The 21,615-nt window shown below is 50.5% G+C and overlaps 1 protein-coding gene across 2 annotated transcripts in view; it reads right to left on the reverse strand.

Annotated features, from left to right (window-relative positions):
- Positions 1-200: 200 nt before the first annotated feature.
- Positions 201-21,615, reverse strand: part of EFCAB8 (EF-hand calcium binding domain 8) — a 65,054-nt gene continuing 43,639 nt past the window's right edge. Inside the window, exons 20-28 of one of the 2 annotated variants that reach the window (XM_083744121.1) lie at positions 21,061-21,165; positions 19,854-19,991; positions 18,293-18,514; positions 15,396-15,560; positions 14,367-14,535; positions 12,535-12,667; positions 10,731-10,929; positions 9,252-9,350; positions 201-597 (exon numbers count right to left, since the gene is read on the reverse strand). In XM_083744121.1, the coding sequence (XP_083600247.1) occupies positions 385-597; positions 9,252-9,350; positions 10,731-10,929; positions 12,535-12,667; positions 14,367-14,535; positions 15,396-15,560; positions 18,293-18,514; positions 19,854-19,991; positions 21,061-21,165 (1,443 nt within the window). In that variant the 3' untranslated portion in view covers positions 201-384. Of the gene's footprint in view, positions 598-9,251; positions 9,351-10,730; positions 10,930-12,534; positions 12,668-14,366; positions 14,536-15,395; positions 15,561-18,292; positions 18,515-19,853; positions 19,992-21,056; positions 21,166-21,615 lie in introns of both variants that reach the window. The other variant, XM_083744122.1, reaches the window with a different exon arrangement.

Raw genomic sequence — 21,615 nt, forward strand, 5'->3', positions numbered from 1 at the left:
TGGAAGTCACGGGGGGCGGTGCGCCAATGTCACCCCCCTCAGCAAAGATACCTGGGGCAATCTGCCCCCACCGCACCCCCCTGCCTGGGACATGCTCCACAGCCTTCTATATCGAAGCGTATCATCTGTTTGTCACCAGAACTCTCCATTGCAGAAAGCTCATCACCCCATACCTCACAGGGAAAAGAACAAGCCACAAATTTCCAACAAATTGTTTATTTTGAAGGGTCGGACACATCCAATGCCAGCTTCTAGGAGGATCTGGAAATCGGGGGGAGCTGAAGACTGGAGAGGGCCTCGAATCACTCCCAGACCCCCCCAAGCCAACAGCGGCCCTTGGGACGAGAAAGCTGCTGCCTTGCACCTTGGAGCGCTCGCCGCAACTCATTCCTTGGGCTCCATAACTCGCTTGCGCAACAGGAAGCTCTTGAGGGTGGGCTTGACGACGCCTTTGAGGGTTGCCCAGCGCTTGGCTCTCCGGGTTGCCCGGTGCTCTATCGCGGCCTGGGTCTGCAGGGACTCGGTCACCAGGTCCGGGGTGTACGCCTGGAACATGGGCTGGAGGTCTGTGTACTGGATGCAGCGGTAGATACGAGGCTGTAGGGAGCCAAGAGAGTAGGACTCAGTCAGGGAGCCCAAGAGAGCCCTGTGGATCTCCAACCCCGTTTTGGCCCAAAGTAGAGACATCACCTTGCCAACAAAGGTCCATACAGTAAAAGCTATGGTCTTCCCAGTAGTGATGTATGGAAGTGAGATCTGGACCATCAAGAAGGGTGATCATTGAAGAATGGATGCTTTTGAATTCTGGTGCTGGAAGAGACTCTTGAGAGTCCCATGGACTGCAAGAAGATCAAACCTCTCCATTCTGAAGGAAATCAGCCCTGAGTACTCACTGGAAGGACAGATCCTGAAGCTGAGGCTCCAAGACTTTGGCCACCTCATGAGAAGAGAAGAGTCCGTGGAAGAGACCCTAATGTTGGGAAAGATAGAGGGCACAAGGAGAAGGGGGTGACAGAGGACGAGATGGCTGGACAGTGTTCTCGAAGCTATGAACATGAGTTTGACCAAACTTCGGGAGACAGTGGAAGACAAGAGTGCCTGGTGTGCTCTGGTCCATGGGGTCACGAAGAGTCGGACACGACTAAATGACTAAACAACAACAAGTGTTTTCTGCCCTTCTTTTTATTTCATTCTTTGTTTTTAAAAATCCAATCAGTTTATTTTTGCACGAGCCAAAGGCCATAACGATTTTGTTAAGTTGTGGGCGAACATAGCAGAAGACACAGCGATTTCTCCAGAGCAGCTCTTTACTTGTAAGCTGGACAGAACTGAACAGCAAACAGCTCAGCCGGCCTGCTTTTGTAGGCAGCCGGCTGTCAACATTGTATCAACAACAACCCAGAGTTTCCCGCCTAAAATAACTGACGTGGACCTGAGTGAAAACTATCTACAGTATCCCCCTGCTGGCCCAGGGTGAAACTTCACTACATAACACCCCTCCCCACCGAGATAAGGCGTTAGTTACAATCGTAATGGTTTCCTTATATACAGGACTACACGTAATGGTTCAATTAGGCATAAAAGCGTTGGTGGCATTGAAACCAAATTCCCTGGATCCGCTGCTGTGGGTGGAGCCTCCACAAGTGGAGAGGTCTGAGTCTGTGGTAAGTCTGGCAGACCCTCTGAAGTGGCTTGGTTCGGCTCCACGCTGGCAGTTTGCGAGGGAGGTGTAGGTGGGGCCTCGCCATCTGTACGTGTCTCTTCTGGAGCCGCAAGCGCAGTTGGGGGCACCTCGGTAGTGTCCAAGTCCCCAACCCTGCGCCTAAGCTGGTCTATGTGCCGGCGCCACAAGCGTCCGTCTTCGAGTGCCACCTGGTACGAGCGAGGTCCAGTGACTCCCACTACTGTGGCTGGCACCCAAGGAATGTCCCCCACATAGTTCCGGGCAAAGACCTGGTTTCCTGGAACAAACGACCGTGGTGCGTTGGCACAGCCTGGGGGTTCGGCCACTGCAAATTCCAGGTGCAGCCGGTCGAGCGGTGACCTGAGGCGGCTGCCCATAAGCAGTTCAGCAGGACTGCGCCCTGTGGCTGCATGAGGGGTGGTGTGTTGTACGAACAAGTATTCAGTGACCCGCTCGTGCCAGTCTCCCCGGTCCAGGCACGCCAGTGCCTCTTTTGCCGAGCGCACCATTCCTTCCGCTTGCCTGTTGCTGGATGGATGAAAGGGTGCTGTTAGGGCATGGCGGATGCCCAGTCCCAAAAGATACCACTCGAAAGTGCCTGACGTGAACTGTGGTCCGTTGTCGGAGACAAGGACATCAGGACACCCATGCGTTGCAAACAGGCCTCGCAGCACCCGGATGACAGCCTCGGTAGTGGTGGAGGGCATGAGGGCCACCTCCAGCCATTTGGAATAGGCGTCCACCGCTACCATAAAGGTCCGGCCGTGAAAGGGGCCAGCCAGATCGATGTGCACCCTCGACCAGGGTGTCTTTGGCATCTCCCAGGTGTGTCCCTTACTTGCCGGTGTGTCCCTTACTTGACTCTTGGCACGCTTGACAGGCGGACACCCAGGCAGTGATGGCATCGTCCATATTAGGCCACCAGACGTAACACCGAGCCAACGCCTTCATTTTGACAATTCCCGGGTGGCCAACGTGCAGAGCCTCCAGGATGTGCTGACGGAGTCCCTGGGGAATCACGACGCGGTCTCCCCACAGCATACAGCCGCGATGAGCTGAGAGTTCATGTTGTCTGGTTGCGAAGGGCTGGAACTCCGATGCAAAAGGCCCTTGTGGCCACCCCCTCCACACCCAGTTGAGCACCCGGCTGATGGTGCGATCCTGGGCAGACGCGGAGGCCACAGTGGCAGCCGATACAGGCGCTGCCGGAAGATCCTCAATCAGGAGGAGTGATGAAGCAGGAGCCGGGTCTTCCACAAACACTGGAAGAGGGCAACGGCTGAGGGCGTCAGCATGGCCCATCGATTTCCCCGGGCGATGGACGAGCCGGTAGTGGTAGACAGCCAGGAAAACAGTCCATCGCAGCATGCGTGGCGAGAGGACCGGTGGAGTTGGACGATCACTGGCAAGGAGTCCCAGGAGTGGCTTGTGGTCAGTGATGAGGTCAAAAGTCCAGCCATAGAGGTATTCATGGAACCTCTTCACTTCAGCCACAAATGCCAGTGCCTCCTTGTCGAGCTGGCTTTAATTCCGTTCCGTCGGAGATAGCGTCCTGGAAAAGTAGGCGAGCGGTGCTTCTCTTCCGTCTGGAAAACGGTGACTAAGGACAGCGCCGATGCCAAAAGGTGAGGCATCGCAGGCAAGGACCAGTGGCCTGGATTCACTGTACTGTACCAGCACACTGTCTGATGAAAGGAGAGCCTTGACCGCGTTGAAGGCCGCCGTCTCCCGATGACCCCAGGCCCAAGGCGTCTTTGTGCTAAGGAGTCGGTGAAGAGGCTCAGCCACTGTGGCTTTGTGGGGCAGGAACATGTTATAAAAGTTCAGCAGCCCCAGGAACGCCTGCAACTCCGTCTTGTTCTTTGGGGTGGGGGCCTGCTGGATAGCGCGGATCTTGGATGTGGTCGGGTGAAGGCCGGAGGCATCGATAAGATAGCCCAGGAACTCTACCTGTGGAACGGCGATCTGGCACTTCTCTCTCTTTACCTTGAGCCCGGCCTCTTGGAACCTGGTCAGCACGGCATGGAGGCACTCGAACAGCTGCTGGTGTGAGTCTGCGGACACCAAGACGTCATCAAAATATGGTACCACGCCCGGAAGCCCTTGCAGGAGACGCTCCATAAGGCTTTGGAAGATGCCAGGAGCCACACTCACCCCGAACTGCAACCGGCGGCAACGGAATGCCCCCCGGTGGGTGACGATCATCTGGGCTTCAGCAGTGGCATCATCGATGGGCAGTTGTTGATAGGCTTGGGCAAGGTCCAGCTTAGTGAAGACCTTACCCTCACCCAGGGAATGCAGCAGGTCTGGGCTTCAGCAGTGGCATCATCGACAGGCAGTTGTTGATAGGCTTGGGCAAGGTCCAGCTTAGCGAAGACCTTACCCTCACTCAGGGAATGCAGCAGGTGTTGGACAACAGGAACCGGATAAGCATGCTGCTGAAGTGCCTTGTTGATCGTGCACTTGTAGTCAGCGCAGATTCTCACCGACCTGTCTGGCTTGACAGGCATGACGATGGGGGTTTCCTACTTGGCGTGGTCAACCGGCTCCAAAACTCCTTGGGCAATCAGCTTGTCCAGTTGTTCGTCCACCTTAGCCTTGAGAGCAAAGGGAACCCGGCGTGGCTTTAGCTTGATGGGGGCGACTTGTGGATCAAGGCTAAAGGAGATGGGCGTTCCTGTATATTTCCCCAAGGTGCCATCAAAAACCTCGGCAAAGTCTTTGACCAGACCCTCAGTCTCTGCGTTAGAGATGCAGTTGATGCCGGTGACTTCCAGGCTGAGGGCATCAAACCAGTCTAGCCCTAGGAGGCTTGGCCGCTGACCTTTGACCACCACCAACCGGAGCAGGCCCGAAAAATCCTTGAAGGCGATCCGGAACCGGCCAACGCCTACCACGGGAATGTCGTTTCCCTGGTAGTCTCTCAGGTGTACGCGGTGAGAGTCGAGTTGCCTTTTGGACACTCTGGGTACCAGTCTTTTGATGGTGCTCCAAAACACGATGGACAGGGCAGACCCGGTGTCAATCTCCATGTCACATGGAGCTCCTTCAATGAGCACCGTGACGTTCAGCTTGCGTCGCGTAGGCTAGTCAGTTTGGCCAATCGTGGTTCCAGACGGGCAGTGGCAGTTGGTGAGAGTGAAACAGCTTTCCTTGGCAGACTGGAGTGAAGACTTGGACTTGCGAATCGGTGAAGGGGGGGTGTCAGACGGAGCCGATCGGCAGACCTTAGCGATGTGGCCCCTTCTGGAACACTTCCTACAGATGGCGTCTCTGAATCGACACTTGGCACGGGAATGGTTGCCTCCGCAGCCGGCACATTCCGGTTGGCCCTTGGACTTCTGTTGGAACTTCCTGCGCTCCCGCTTTGTCTGGTGCACGTCATCGTCTTCACTGAAGGATGCCATCACTGCTGGCCTCTTCATGATGCACTGGAACTGGCTTCCTAGCAAGACGTGGGCTGCTGGACTTGCGGATCTCCTGGGCGAAGCGTTCAGCAGCTTCTGAGGCCACAGCCTCCTCAATGGCTTTCTGTGGCGTGAGGTCTGGCTTGGCAAGGAGACGCCATTGCAGATGGATGTCCCGGACCCCGCAGACAATTCGATCCATCAGGGCATCATCTAAGTCTCGGAACTCTCAGTGCATTGCAGCCTGTTGCAGGGCGGTGGTGTAGTTGTTGATTGACTCCCCCTCTGCCTGGTTCCGGTGGTAGAACGCATGGCGGGCAGCAATCTTGGACGGCTTTGGTGCGTAGTGGTTGCTGAGCTTCTCTTGGATTGTGTCCCATGGTGTTGCCTGGACTGCTTCAGGCGCAAAATGCTCGGGCCGTCTCAAACACCTCAGGCCAACAGAGGCTGAGGAATAGGCCCCGCTTACGCTCCTGTGATACTTGTGTCAGCTCGTTGGCTTGGAGGTAGCAGTCGAACCAAGCGAGGTAGGAGTTCCATGATTCAGAGGCTGGCGCAAACGGCGGTAGAGGCACAAGTGAAGCCATGGTTCCGATGCCGACATGGAGGCGATGGATGGAACACCGTGCTCTAGCCAGAACAGTCAGCTCTGAATTGGTTCTGTTCAGTGATTTTGCTCAGTGATTCAGCTCAGTGATTCAGCTCTGCTCAGAGGTGGCTGCATCTGGCTGTGCTCTGATGTCCATCAATCCCATCCTCATCACCAGTGTTAAGTTGTGGGCGAACAGAACAGACGACACACGATTTCTCCAGAGCAGCTCTTTACTTTGTAAGCTGGACAGAACTGAACAGCAAACAGCTCAGCCAGCCTGCTTTTATAGGCAGCCGGCTGTCAACATTGTAGCAACAACAACCCAGAGTTTCCCGCCTAAAATAACTGACGTGGACCTGAGTGAAAACTATCTACAGTATCCCCCTGCTGGCCCAGGGTGAAACTTCACTACATAACAGATTTCATTGCAATTTTGCAGTACAGCAACCTAAAAACTTACAATTAGGAGCCTCGTACCTACGGGACCGCCTCTCCTGGTATGTCCCACGGAGGACCTTACAGTCTTCAAACAAAAACATCTTGGAGGTCCTGGGCCACAGGGAGGTTAGGCTGGCCTCAACCAGAGTCAGGGCTTTTTCGGCCGTGGCCCCGATCTGGTGGGACGCTCTGCCACAAGAGACTAGGGCCCTGCAGGACTTGACATCTTGCTGCAGGGACTGCAAGACAGAGCTGTTCCGCCAGGCCTCTGAATTGATTAGAATGTATTTCAATTAATTGACTGTGATTTTATGTAAACTGTGCTATTTTTACTGTTGTTAGCTACTCTGAGCCCAGCTTTGGCTGGGGAGGGCAGGATATAAATAAATACAAATTATCATTATTATTATTAAATAATATAATTACTGATATATATATATATATATATATATATATATATATATATATATTTGCTTTCGTAGATTTTCACGGGTACAGGAATGCAGGTTTTGGTGTCCTCGGGTGTCTTCCAACTTTTACACGGGAAGACACCCGAGGACACCAAAACCTGCATATATATATATATATATATATATATATATATATATATATATTCATCAGTAATATGAGGGGGTGGAAGCAGGGTTGTCATCAACAAGCTCAAACCTAGCTCAGCTTCTGGTTAAACCTCAGAATCTCTGAAGCAACTTATGGTAATACAGGGTGATTCATAATGAAGTATACAGTTTCCAGATGCTGTAAGACAGTAACAGGCGATGACATGGACCACAACTGTAAACCATGAGGGAGATGTACTCATAAATTTGTGTTCCGCTACTGAGGGAAGTGACGTAGGCGGTAGCGCATGTGTCACGTGACTAGTCAGGCAAAATGGCTGCGTCTGCAGTGCACAGGGAATTTTGTGTTCTTGAATTTATCAAAACGAAATCTGTAACTGTTGTGTGACGACATTTTAGATCGCGATTTGGGGGGAAAACCTCCAAGCAGAAAATGTATCTAGGATTGGCATAAGAAGTTTGAAACTACGGGCTGTTTGTGCAAACTTAGAAGTCCTGGACGACCATGTATATTGGAAGAAGTCATCAATAGCGTTTGCACTGCAATTCTATGAAGTCCAGGAAAATCAATGCATAGGGTGAGTCGTGTTTGGGCAGAAATGGATTACTGATTCGATGTGTGTCATGTGACAAAGGCTGCACACATAGAACATCTGTGACTGTTTCTAAAAAAAACAACTTTAAACATTTCCCTACAATTCTGTTACAGGTAACATAAGATATATTACAGTCTTCTTTTTTTATAGTGCGTTGAAACTGTATACTTCATTATAAATCACCCTGTATTATCCAACTGTCCCATTCCTCATCCCTTCCTTCCTTCCTTCCTTCCTTCCTTCCTTCCTTCCTTCCTTCCTTTCTTTCTTTCTTTTTGGCTGCCAGTGCATAAACAGCCACTTTATCTGCCACAAAGCTATTAGGGTCACTCAAAGCAAATTGAACCTTTTCTGCAGAGTTTACCCATTTCCGTGCTTGGGAAATAAATAGTGCAAGTATGGGAAACAGCAGGTTAAGCAACAAAGGAAACAGTAATGCGGAATTGTGGAAGGGGACCAGAGCATCAAACCGGCATATCAATCTGCAATCACAGCTCACTGACTTTCAGGTGGAATGCAGATACCCCCTGCGAAGAATGAGAAGCCATTGTTGTTGTTGTTTAGTCGTGTCTGACTCTTCGTGACGCCAGGCCCCCCTGTCTTCCACAGCCTCCCGCAGTTTGGTCAAACACATGCTGGTAGCTTTGAGAACCCTGTCCCACCATCTCGTCCTCTGTCGTCCCCTTCTCCTTGTTCCCTCCATCTTTCCCAACATCAGGGTCTTTTCCAGGGAATCTTCTCTTCTCATGAGGTGGCCAAAATATTGGAGCCTCAGCTTCAGGATCTGTCCTTCCAGTGAGCACTCAGGGCTGATTTCCTTCAGAATGGAGAGGTTTGGTCTTCTTGCAGTCCATGGGACTCTCAAGAGTCTCCTCCAGCACCAGAATTCAAAAGCATCCATTCTTCAATGATCAGCCTTCTTTATGATCCAGCTCTCACTTCCGTACATCACGTCATTTTGGACTCACAGCTGTCCATGGAGGCTCAGGTCAATTCTGTATACAGGGCAGCTGTCTACCAACTCCACCTGGTACGCAGGCTGAGACCCTACCTGCCCGCGGACTGTATCGCCAGAGTGGTGCATGCTCTAGTTCAGTGTTTCCCAACCTTGTGCCTCCAGCTGTTTTTGGACTACAATTCCCATCATCCCTTGCCACTGGTCTTGCTAGTCAGGGATGATGGGAGTTGTAGTTCAAAAACAGCTGGAGGCACAAGGTTGGGAAATCTCCCGCTTGGACTACTGCAATGCACTCTACGAGGGGCTACCTTTGAAGGTGACTCGGAAACTACAACTAATCCAGAATGCGGCAGCTAGACTGGTTACTGGGGGCAGCCGCCGAGACCACATAACACCGGTCTTGAAAGACCTACATTGGCTCCCAGTACGTTTCCAAGCACAATTCAAAGTGCTGGTGTTGACCTTTAAAGCCCTAAACGGCCTCGGCCCAGTATACCTAAAGGAGCCTCTCGACCCGCATCGTTCTGCCCGGACGCTGAGGTCCAACGCCGAGGGCCTTCTGGCGGTTCCCTCATTGCGAGAAGCAAAGCTACAGGGAACCAGGCAGAGGGCCTTCTCGGTAGTGGCGCCCGGCCTGTGGAACGCCCTCCCACCAGATGTCAAAGAGATAAACAACTATGTGACATTCAGAAGACATCTTAAGGCAGCCCTGCTCAGGGAAGTTTTTAATGTGTAATATTTTAGTGTATTTTTGGTTTCTATGGAAGCCGCCCAGAGTGGCTGGGGAAACCCAGCCAGATGGGCGGGGTACAAATAATAAATTATTATTAAATTATTATTATTACTACTGGGAAAACTATAGCTTGAACCATATGCCTTTTTCTTTAGGACGTCGCTATTTTCATCAGAGACATGTTGGAGGGCATGGGGTTATGTGAGCTCCCCACCACCCCTTCGCCCCGCCGACTCTCATCTTCTCCTGGAGCTAGCTCACTTACCTGGTCCTTGTGGGCTACGTAGGCCTTCATTTCCGGGAGCTGCTTCAAGACGGGGCGCGGAAACTTCTGCTTGTAGGCGCTGCCCAGGATATCGCTCTTCTGCGCTCACCGAGGGATTTAAGCCAGAGAAGTCGCTTAGCTGGGCCCTCCTCCCTTCCCCTGCCTCTGGCTCCCCCCCCCCCCCTGAGCTACCCAATGGTCCCACCTGCCTTTCCCATCCCTGCCCTGCCCTACATGCCTTGGAGCCATAAAACCGCAGAGTTGGAAGGGAACCCAAAGGCCATCCAGCCCAACCCTGGCAATGCAGGAGCGACAACTAAAGCATCCCTGACAGGTGACTATCCAACCTCTGCTTTGAAAATGCCGACGGAGGAGAGCCCACCACCTTCCACCTTTTGAATTGATTTTAGAATGAATTGATTTTAGAATGCATTTCAATTAATTGATTGTGATTTTATGTAAACTGTGTTACTTTTATTGTTGTTAGCCGCTCTGAGCCCGGCTTCGGCTGGGGAGGGCAGAATATAAATAAAATTTTATTTATTAATATTATTATTATTATTCCAAGCGAGTACGTTCCGCTGTTGAATAACTTGTAGCGTCAGAAAGTTCTTCCTAACGCTTGGGCTGGAATCTCCTTTCTGCGAGATAGCCAGCGTCAGATAACCAACGTGCTTAAGTCCCATTACTGCACGAAAGGGTTACTACCATAGAGCAGCGGTTCTCAAAGGGTGTGACGTGCCACCCTGGCGTGGCAAGTGTGGATGGCAAGTGTGGCAGGAAGATCCAAGGGCAATCAAAGAAACATCTAAACATTTCAGTATAGTACAGTATCAATTAAAAAAAATGATTTGCAAAAAAATATATAGAATAACCTTCTGACCACAAGAACTGTTTGGCAGTGCAACAGATTCCCTCAGAGGGTGGTAGGCTTCATTCGAAGGTTTTAAACAAAGATTTAGACAAACCTGCCATGGGTGCTGTAGTTGTGAATCCTGCATTGCAGGGGGTTGGTCTAGATGACCCCCAGGGGCCCCTTCCAACTCTTTAGTTCTGTCACATCAAGGCCTTCATCTGGAAGCCCCATCGAGTCCTGTTAGTTGCAAGTTTCAGTGGGTAGATGGCACTGACTGACGTTCTAGCGCTCATTGGCTGGGCGAAGCCAGGGGGAAAGGGGGGCAGCTGCTGCCCCCATCAAGTAAATAAATATAAAAACTTAACTAAAAGTGGAAATAATCAGAATATTTGAAATTAAAATGCTCAAGCCACTCGGATGCTATTGTGGCGCCTTCTAGCGATGCCACTGACAACCCGACTGAGAGATAGGCGTGGATTCCGCCAACTGACCCATCGCGTTGCAGGCACCTCGGTTCTGGAACAGGACAAACAGGTACTCTGCCCTCTCCCATGCGCTCTGGTCACTTTTGAGACAGCAGATGACCCACCCCACCCCGCCAAGAAGCAAGAGATCTTCCTCACCAGCTTCCCAAACTCTTCCCACTGCTGATAAGAGGCCTCAATTTGCTCGTCTGTGATCTGGATGATTCGCGTCTCTTTATGCATCATTTCCTGCATCTTGCTGGCAGCGTCGTGGGACGACTTGACGTGCAGGAAATCCATCAGCATGGACTGCTGCCTCCTCTGCTGGCTCAGCGTCTGCACGATGTTGCGGGTGCTCCTGCAAGCAGGAACGGGGCAGGGGGGGGGGAGAGAAATAATGACCCTGGTGCATGCAAACAAGCACCTTCTCCATGCGCCTCTGTGAGAGGTCCCTCGGTGGCAGCACCAGAACAGGGCCTTTTCTGTGGTGGCTCCTCATTTGTGGGGTGCTCTGACACCTTTGTTACCTGTCTTTAGGCACCAGGGGAAAACATTCCTCTTCAGCCAGGCCTTTAACTGTTAATCCCAGACCCTCCAAGTGTCCCTATTTTCCAGAACCCATCCTGCTTTCTGATTTGTGTGGGATGTGATCCATTGGTACAGTCAAATGCAACATTCCCTTCATGTGACCTGGGAGTTGGGCATAGGCCGGGCTGACTCCATAAAAAAGCCAGGTCACGAAGCCGCTTTCTCAGTTCAGTCTAGTTTAGTCTTGCAGTTTTGTCTTCTTGTCGTCTTGAAGTTATCTTGTTCTCTCTCTTGCTGCCATGATGCTCTCCTGCAGCCATCTTGTATTCTCTTAATGTAATTTTGCTGTCTGCTGGCTCTCAGCCAGCAGCACATGAGTTCAGTATCCCTACTGTATGAGATGAACTCACACTGCTTCTTGATGTAACTACCAAGTAAAGCCTGCCTTTCAGGAATCAAATCTTGGACTGAAATGTGAGTAAACTTCTTGTTACGGTGGACCCTCGGGTTACGTTTAGGTAATGTAACTTTCAGTTTGTACCTCTTAAAAATGGGGCGAGGGTGGCGTTGTGGGTTAAACCACAGAGCCTAGGTCTTGCCGATCAGAAGGTCAGCGGTTCGAATCCCCGTGACGGGGTGAGCTCCCATTGCTCGGTCCCTGCTCCTGCCAACCTAGCAGTTCGAAAGCACGTCAAAGTGCAAGTAGATAAATAGGTACCGCTCCGGTGGGAAGGTAAACGGCGTTTCCGTGCGCTGCTCTGGTTCACTAGAAGCGGCTTAGTCATGCTGGCCACATGACCTGGAAGCTGTACCCCAGCTCCCTTGGCCAGTAAAGCGAGATGAGCACCGCAACCCCAGAGTCAGCCACGACTGGACCTAATGGTCAGGAGTCCCTTTACCTTTACCTCTTAATTGGAAAATCCGTCGCTTACGGTCGCGGTGTGTGGCTTCAGCTGCAGGGTGCGTTAGAGCTGTGAGCGGACTCAAGCCTCTTCGTTCCCGACGCAGCACCGGCAGCCAGGAGGTCAGATTACGGCAAGTTACCAATGCTCCACTGGACCTCCGGAGTCCCCAATATTCCGTGGGGATTGGGGGGGGGCGCCTAGCCCTGGTACTCATCCCCAAAGCTCTGACAGCCTGGACCGTGTCCTTCCTTAATAGGACGACACGGAGCTCGCTGCCATTTCCCTTGGCAGCGGACCGGAAGTCCCAAGCTTCCCACAATTTGATCCTGGAAAGTCTCGCTTTTCCTTAGGATGTCCCTTTTTTCATTGGAGAAATGTTGGAGGGGATGCTGTTTCTAGCAGCAACTAGATGCTGTGTTCTCCATAGCGCTCGTGGGGGGCACTATTTTCCGTGCTGCAGGTGCAAGATTGCAGCAAAGGGGCCCCTCCACTGCAGGGCCAAGAAAAGGCGTCCGCCTCTGTTTACTCACTCCCAGTGGGGCTGCCGGCCTTCGTTCAGGACCTTCAGGGTCTGCAGGGAGCCTGTTCGGCGGATGTCCTCAGGCACTTCTGCCGTCATCATGGACTGCAATTCCAGCCTCCACACCGCCTGCCCAAACGTCCCTGCGAGAGAAGCACCTAATCTGAGCACCCACAAATCACAACCCAAATCACAACCCATAAGCCAAAGCAGAACACGCACACTAGACACTGGATTTTGGTACTGGCTGCAAAAGTCAGCGCCTCGGGAAATCTCAGCCTGGTGTTATTTTTAGCCAGTTTCCAGTCCCTAATGGCCACGGAAAATAGACCAAGGTTTTGAGAGAAGCTTAGAACTTGCCCCTAGTGATATATCCCTGAGGGAAAATTAGAGTCTGAGCACAACTTCCAGTGGTGAAAGGGAGGCTGCCCTACATAGTTGGTTGGCCATTTGCCTAGCTAGCTGAAGACATTTTGCAATCTAAGAAAACATATGCAAATTTTCTTTCTTTGCATTGCATTAGTCAGAGAATCCAGCCGTTCTCAGGGCAGAAGCAGGATTGCCTTGCTGTGGAAAGTGCCAAAGGGGTGTGTGTCAAGGGTCCTATCATAAAATCATGGAGTTGGAAGAGACCCGGAGGTCCAGCTCTGAGGGCCTTCTGGTGGTTCCCTCGCTGCGAGAAGCCAAGTTACAAGGAACCAGGCAGAGGGCCTTCTCGGTGGTGGTGCCCGCCCTGTGGAACGCCCTCCCACCAGATGTCAAAGAGAAAAACAACTACCAGACTTTTAGAAGACATCTGAAGGCAGCCCTGTTTAGGGAAGCTTTTAATGTTTAATAGATTATTGTATTTTAATATTTTGTTGGAAGCCGGCCAGAGTGACTGGGGAAACCCAGCCAGATGGGCGGAGTATAAATAATAAATTATTATTATTATTATTATTATTATTATTATTATTATTATTACCCCCTGTGATGCAGGAATATCAACCAGATCATACATGGCAGATGAGCATCCCCCACCTTATAAAGACTAGGACTAGCCGCCTGAGAAAGAGCTTCTATCCAAATGCAATTTTGGTTTTAAACGCAGTGTAAGCTAGTCTCTGTGGGAGTATATTGTATTTAATTATGGGGTATCAGAGTTTTTAGGGGGCTAACCAGGTTGGGATAGATGGGATAGCAGACTTGTTGGTTTTTGAATGGTGTAGATTTTTTCAATTTCGTTGTTCTGTATGGGACAATGACAATAAAGATTATCATATCGTAAATTACTTAGATAAAATACATATTTTTTATGTGCAAATGACTTTAGATACCTATTAGGTCCGCACATTACCATACAGCATATATTCAACACAAAAAACAGCAACGATTTGTTGTTGACAAAGGACAGCTGGACATAGAAAGGGCCCCATTACCTTCAGGAGCTGTGAGCCTCATCAAACCTGAATCCAGCCCTGATTCAAAGTGCAGAGAAGAAAACTTCCTGGGCCTCTAGGAATCACTCACTGTCAGAGATAGGGTCCTCAGGCCTGGGCCCTAAATGTGGCCTCCCCAAGCCTTCTATCTGGCCCCTGAAAACTTCCCCAGCCACACACCTTCCTCCCACCCCAGAGCTACAGGCACATCGACGTGGTGCAGGTTTGGAGATGCGGGCAGTTCCTTTTCTTTCTGCTGCCCGACTGCAGCAGCTCAGGGCGACTGGACTTCAGGCATTGCAGTGGGCTGGGCTGGATGACCCTCGGGGTCCCTCCCAATGATTCCGTCGCTCTGCTCCCCTGCCCCGGACCAGCCTCCTGGTCTCCCACGACACACGACACCACCCAAGAGAAAATGCCTCACCCACGTGTCTCCCTGAGAGCATCCAGAGCTTGATTGTGCTGTCGTGGCTGGAAGTGAGAATCGCCCTGAATCTCTCCACGTATTTGATGCTGCCCACGTTCTTCAAGTGTCCCCTCCAGGAGCTCAGGCAGATGGGGGGAATCAGAGAGGTGAACCAGCCCTCGTGTTCCTGCCACAGAAATTTAAAGAGGCTCCTGTTACACCGGATGCTGAAGCCCGTCGTCAGGAAGGTGGCAGACCTAAGCGGCCTCGGTCCTGTATACCTGAAGGAGCGCCTCCACCCCCATCGTTCTACCCGGACACTGAGGTCCAGCGCCAACGACTTTCTGGCACTTCCCTCATTGCGAGAAGTGAGGTTACAGGGAACCAGGCAGAGGGCCGTCTCGGTGGTGGTGCCCGCCCTGTGGAACTCCCTCCCACCAGATGTCAAAGAGAAAAATAACTACCAGACTTTTAGAAGACACTTGAAGGCAGCCCTGTTTAGGGAAGCTTTTAATGTTTGATGTATTACGGTATTTTAATATTTTGTTGGAAGCCGCCCAGAGTGGCTGGGGAAGCCCAGCCAGGTGGGTGGGGTATAAATAATAGATAATTATTATTATTATATTATTAATAACAATATTGAGTGCTGTATTGCTTTTAACACTCGATTGGAAGCCGCCCAGAGTAGCTGGGGAAACTCAGCCAGATGGGCGGGGTATAATTAATAAATTGTTGTTGTTGTTGTTGCTGCTGCTGCTGGGAATGGTTCCTGGTTTGGAAGGAAATCTTGTGGGGTAAGGGAGGACCCTTCTGAGTCTTGTGGGAGATGGGCTAAAAGCTACCAAAACTCGCAGACTTTATGTCTGGGATGCATGAGTTAAAGGAGTGTTCTGGGGTCAGATGGCGAAGCAGAATTAACAATAAAATGTAGAAAGGTATCGTTATTAAATAATCACACAATCCAACGTGTGCCAAGTTGCCCAAACGCTTCCTCTCACGCAGTCCCGTTGGTACACCTCTCTGGAAAAAGGATGTCACGCTTCTAACCTCTTCGGTTATACCAGAGGAACTGAAGTCCGAAGGAATTCTGCAGTAATCGGGGATTAAGGCACGAAAAGCGTTCTGGCTCGGCTGCGGGAGATTCTCATCGCTAATCTCTGACTCAAGGTCTACCTCCCCTCTCGGTGTGCAGTAATTCATGATATCCCAGATCTAGGGAAAAGGGAGGGAATGGTGATCAGAGGAGCCTGGCGTGTCTCCAGCCTTCTGGTACGTTGCAGGAGAGATTCAAGAAAATGCCAGAACTTTAGGCTTGCGCAGCTAATAGTGGATAAAAATGCCTCTGTTGTCCTAGCGCAACAAAGCCGCTTTTTAAAAAAAAGAATAGGACTGTTTGCAGTCTGGAAAGCCACAGGGAAATGTATTGGGAAATGTGCAAAGAACAAGAGGCTAACAGAGAGGTGTGTGAACACCCTGCAAGAAAATCCAGAGGAATGGTAAAAAAAACAAAAAACAAATATAATGCAAATAAATAATTGTTTTGAAACTGCATCAGGAGGAAGGGCAGGATACGAAATACAGTCATACCTCAAAAGTCGAACGGAATCCATTCCAGAAATCCATTTGACTTCCAAAACGTTTGGAAACCAAGGCGCGGCTTCCAATTAGTTTCCAATTGTGCAGGTGCACCAGAAACAATAGCGGAAGCAACACCAGACATTCAGCTTCCCAAAAAAGTTCAAAAACCAGAACACTCACTCACGTTTTTCGATCATTCAGGAGCTGGAACATTCGACTCCCAAGGCGTTTGGGAGCCGAGGTACGACTGTATTTCAAAAAGCAGCTTGCAAATTATGACTGTGCATCATTAAAATGCACAACGATTAACATGCACAATGAAAACAATCCCATTAAAATAGAAATGTCTACGGTGTGCTTTGCTCACTCCCTGTCTGGAGCGCATTCACATGACTCAGCAAGCAAATTGTGGCGGCCTTGTGTTTGCCCCTTGGCTCTGCCACCCTTCTCACAACGCAGAACGTCTGGCCTTTTCAAAAAGGGCAGAGCGACTGTGCAATAGCCACAGGCGCGGCCCCCCCTTGGTGCAAGCCACCTTCCTCTCATTTTCCACAGGGGACATTCAGAGGGTGCAGCCATGGCCAGTACCTGAGCAAACATTTCATATCCTGCTAACTGCCTTCACAAGGTTACAGTGAGGGGGGGCGGAATATTTGATCTCCTGCTAAATTTACCCGTTTGCCCTCTGACGAAGAAATGACTAGTCCATAATTTTAATGGTAGGTTTATTGTAGCTGTGAGAGACAGAATGACAACAGGAAAAACCCCAGAAACCCAGAAGACAAAAGTCAGAGATTGGAGGGCATTATAATGAGTGAAATAAGTATTTGATCCCTTTGCAAAAGATGACTTAGTACTTGGTGGCAAAAGCCTTGTTGGCAATTACAGAGGTCAGAAGTTTCTTGCAGGTGGCCACCAGGTTTGCACACATCTCAGGAGGTATTTTGTCATTTCTGGTCATTTCTTCGTCAGAGGGCTAACGGGCAAATTTAGCAGGTGATCAAATACTTTTTTTCCCTTCACTGTATATACCTGAGCACAGAAACCCAGTGGCGTAGTGAGTGGGGAGGGCAGCAGGGGCCGGGGCCCCGGGCACATTTTGAGGAGGGGGCAGGGATAGAATCATAGAATCATAGACTTGGAAGAGACCCCAAGGGCCATCGAGTCCAACCCCCTGCCAAGCAGGAAACACCATCAGAGCACTCCTGACATATGGTTGTCAAGCCTCTGCTTAAAGACCTCCAAAGAAGGAGACTCCACCACACTCCTGGGCAGCAAATTCCACTGTCAAACAGCTCTTACTGTCAGGAAGTTCTTCCTAATGTTTAGGGATGGCTGCCAGCACCCAGAGCATGGAGGAACGAGCTCCATTAGCCCCAACCCCATGAGGCATTGTGGCCAAGGGAGCTCATTTCTCCCTCGGCATGCCAGGTGGGCAAGGCTGGGCTGCCTCTGTGGGCTCCTTCAACCTCTGGGCCCCACCCACTGTGGGTTCATGCAACGCCCCTGCAGGAATCCATAGGGAAGCTGTGGGAGTGGAGGCAACAACAGCACCATGGAGTTTGGGAGCAGAGGAAGGACAAGGAGAATTTGATTCTATTCACATTTAAAGGCAAACCTACTTAATTCACACCATGCAAACCGAAAACACAACCATCCTTTGAGATTCGCACTCCTCCGAATTATCTGAGCTTTCAGTTCTCTGTGTAGGAGATGAAGAAATAGCCATTTGGGCTTCAGGGCCCACCAGCCTCAGGCATCACGGCTGCGATGGGAGTTACTGGGAGATCTGCATTGGCTCCCAGTATGTTTCCGAGCACAATTCAAAGTGTTGGTGCTGACCTTTAAAGCCCTAAACGGCCTCGGTCCAGTATATCTGAAGGAGCATCTCCATCCCCATCATTTTACCGGGCACTGAGGTCCAGCACCGAGGGCCTTCTGGTGGTTCCCTCACTTCAAGAAGCCAAGTTACAGGGAACCAGGCAGAGGGCCTTCTCGGTGGTGGCGCCCGCCCTGTGGAACGCCCTCCCACCAGATGTCAAAGAGAAGAACAACTACCAGACTTTTAGAAGACATCTGAAGGCAGCCCTGTTTAGGAAACTTTTAATGTTTAATGCTGTATTGTTTTTAACACTAGATTGGGAGCTGCCCAGAGTGGCTGGGGAAATTCAGCCAGGTGGGTGGGGTATAAATAAGTTGTTGTTGTTGTTGTTGTTGTTGTTGTTGTTGTTGTTGTTGTTGTTACAGTCCAGAACATCTGGAGGGCACTGAGGCAAACAGGCAGCCAGGAGTTGGAGGTACCATGCCCAGAATATGGAGCCATCAACTGCCTGTCCCCTAATCCACAGGGAAGTGGGAGCACTGACCTTCAAGTAGCCCAAGGAATCCCCAGTGAAGAGGACTAGGTTCTTGTCATCCGTGCTCATGGAACAGACCACGGTGTCCTGGGCATGTCCGTGGCCTCCTCGGAATTTGCCCAGCATCCCTCCTTTGCCGCCGAACGTCCAAGCGTAGATGTTCCCGTCGGAGCAGCTGGTCAGCAAAATGGCTGTGTGAGAGTCTCGCTCGCGAGCTTTCAGAAAGAGGATCTAGAAAGCAAACACGGGTAAAGTGAGAGACCTTTCAGAATTGCAGTGACTGTGGGGGTTTTCCCAGTGTGATGCTTTGCAGAAGATGTGGTCCAAAACTGCCCACATCCTTGACCACACTGGGTGTGGCCGATGGGAGTGATAGTTCACAGGATCTGGCGGGCACCAGGTGGTTGGTAATTGGTCTCAGGGAGGGGCCCAGTTCTTTGGCTAACACCCTCTTGGAAGCTGCTAGGAAAACTTCTCCAGCTGTGAGTGCACAGGGTTGGACCTTGGAACCCATTGCAACTCTGCGATTCCATGTGACAGTGCCGTACAATGGCGGCAGCCAATGAGAACCGTAAGTGTGGAGCTCATTCCTTCACCGTGCGAAATATTCTCACCGTTATTGGACACGGCAGGCGTCAATATGGATGACGCCTGAAGCAACGAGAGCAATTGCATTTTATCATCATTACCCAGTGCTTCCATCTGCTTCCAGTTTGACAGCTCTATTGCTGCCCTCGTTGTAAACCTTCCCTTCCTTGATCTCGCCATACATCTCAATCTCAAATTTATGTGGCTTTTCGGCAATAATAATAATAATAATAATAATAATTTATTTATACCCAACCCCTCTGGCTGGGCTTCCAACAAAATATTAAAATACCGTAATGCATCAAACATTAAAAGCTTCCCTAAATGGGGCTGCCTTCAGATGTCTTCTAAAAGTCTGGTAGTTTTTTATCTCTTTGACATCTGGTGAGAGGGCATTCCACAGGGCGGGTGCCACCACCAAGAAGGCCCCCTCCCTGGTTTGGATTTGATATCCCGCCTTTCACTCCCTTTAAGAAGTCTCAAAGCGGCTAACATTCTCCTTTCCCTTCCTCCCCCACAACAAAAACTCTGTGAGGTGAGTGGAGCTGAGAGATTTCAAAGAAGTTTGACTAGCCCAAGGTCACCCAGCAGCTGCATGTGGAGGAGCAGAGACGCGAACCCGGTTCCCCAGATTACGAGTCTAGCGCTCTTAACCACTACACCACACTACACTGCCAGAAGGCCCTTGGCGCTGGACCTCAGCGTCAGGGTAGAACGATGGGGATGGAGACGCTCCTTCAGGTTATGAACACTCCATTCAGAGTGAAAAGAAGCATTTAGCGGATGAAGAGGCAAGGTGGAAGACTGTGATGCACTCTGAGGAAATGGCAATCCCACGTTGATAGAAAGATTTATTTCCTTGAGTAAAGAAACGAGCGCAGAAATGAGCGCTATTAAAAATTGGAGTTTGCGCAGGGCTGCTCTTGGCCGAACCCAGACCCCATGCTACTGTACCCATGGCAGAGGAACCGGCGGCACTAACCTTCTCTACACCAACCCGGCTGGCGATGACTTCTTCCTGCCATGTAGGGGTCTCGGCCTTCGGTGAGCCAGTCTCAGGGGCTGCGTGAGCATGAGAACCAGCAGCAGTCTTGTCGCTTCCTTCGGGTTCCCAGGCTGCCTGCAAAGTCGAGAGAAACATCATCAGACTTTTTCTAAGAACGTCCGCTAGTGCTCTGGCCTGGCTGCTTGTGAAGACATCTCAAATGCGCAGCATGTGCCTCACCAGGGACCATTGGTGCAGATTTTATAGATTCTACCACATACAGGGTCAACCCTGTTGCACCCTGCCGAGATCATAAAAGTGATATTGGGCTGTTATTAATTTTATTAATTTGTTTGCATTGCATTGCGTTTCTCTCCTTCCTTTGATGTTCTTAAGCAGAGGTTGAATGGCCATCTGTCAGAGACACTTTAGCTGAGATTCCTAAATGACCCGTGGGGGTCCCTTCGAATGCTACAATTCTATGATTCCACGAAATTAGAATTCTTCAATGGAAATCTAGCCATGGGAAGAGCAATTAATCAGCTGAAAATAAAGAAGGCAGAATCTTGAGGTTAAAAAAACCCACTGACAGCAAAACCAAAAAACAGCTGCAGACTCACACGCACTCGTGCTTAAGATCTTTAAGGACCAATAGTAAATACAGTGAATGCTTGGGTTGCAAACGTGATCCATGCGGGATGCATGTTCGCAACCCGCAGCGTTCGCAACCCGCGTCTGCTCATCTGCGCATGTGCGGGTTGCGATTCAGCACTTCTGCACATGCACAAAGCACGATTTAGCGCTTCTGCGCATGCACAACTGCCGAAACCTGGAAGTAACCCGTTCCAGTACTTCTGGGTTTCGGCAGTCCACAACCTGAAAGAAACGCAACCTGAAGGGGCTGTAACCCGAGGTATGACTGTATACAAGAAGCCAGAGGTGGAGAAGACAATTGGGGGTTGCACAATGCACATAGGTCTGGCTCCAGGCCAAGATAGGAAGCGCACTGAGAAGGGAAGGGTGTCTAAGAGAGAAAGACCTGCCTGGTTCCCTGTCTTCAGGCACAAGCCAGCAGCATAATGCACCATGCCATGTGCTCACCAACACTTTGCACATTAGCCCAGCAGAGAAAAGCAGGACTGCCCACTCCTCTTGCCCCCCACATCAGCCCCAAGGAGGTTCCCCCCCCAAAAAAAAAACCTACCTGGGGCTTCATGATGTGGCTTCCTGGAACGGACGTAGCTGGGCGCATGATGCGGTTTCCGGGCATGGCTGAAGCCGGGCGCCTCTGGGGGATAGGAGATGTCACCTGGTGCGACAAAAGAAGAATGGCAGGTGAAATTAATGGACTGCGCAGAATTGGATAAAACAACAGGAAGGATTCGAAACCTGCGGGACCAGAGATTCACAGAAGAAATTTACGAATTATTTGAAGAGCAACTGTAATCAACAAATTACGCCAGTAGGACTACAAGAAGGAGGAATATATGAAATATTGCAAAGAAGAGAAAGAGGAGAGATACTAGTTATGAGATTTAAATGTAATAGTGAAAGTAAGAAATGTAAATTAAGTGGAAAAGATTGGAAAAATTTCAGATGTGATTGATGGAAGTCAAAAAAATTGTACAGTGGTACCTTGGGATGCGAATGGGATCCGTTCCATTGCCCCATTCGCATCCTGAAGCGAACGTAAGACGCAACTGTGCCTCTGCACGTGCGCAGGTCACGTTTCACCGCTTCCGCACATGCGCGTGATGCC

Source organism: Podarcis gaigeae (genome assembly GCF_964106915.1).
Source record: "Podarcis gaigeae genome assembly, chromosome: 6".
NCBI classification, from domain to species: Eukaryota; Metazoa; Chordata; class Lepidosauria; order Squamata; family Lacertidae; genus Podarcis; species Podarcis gaigeae.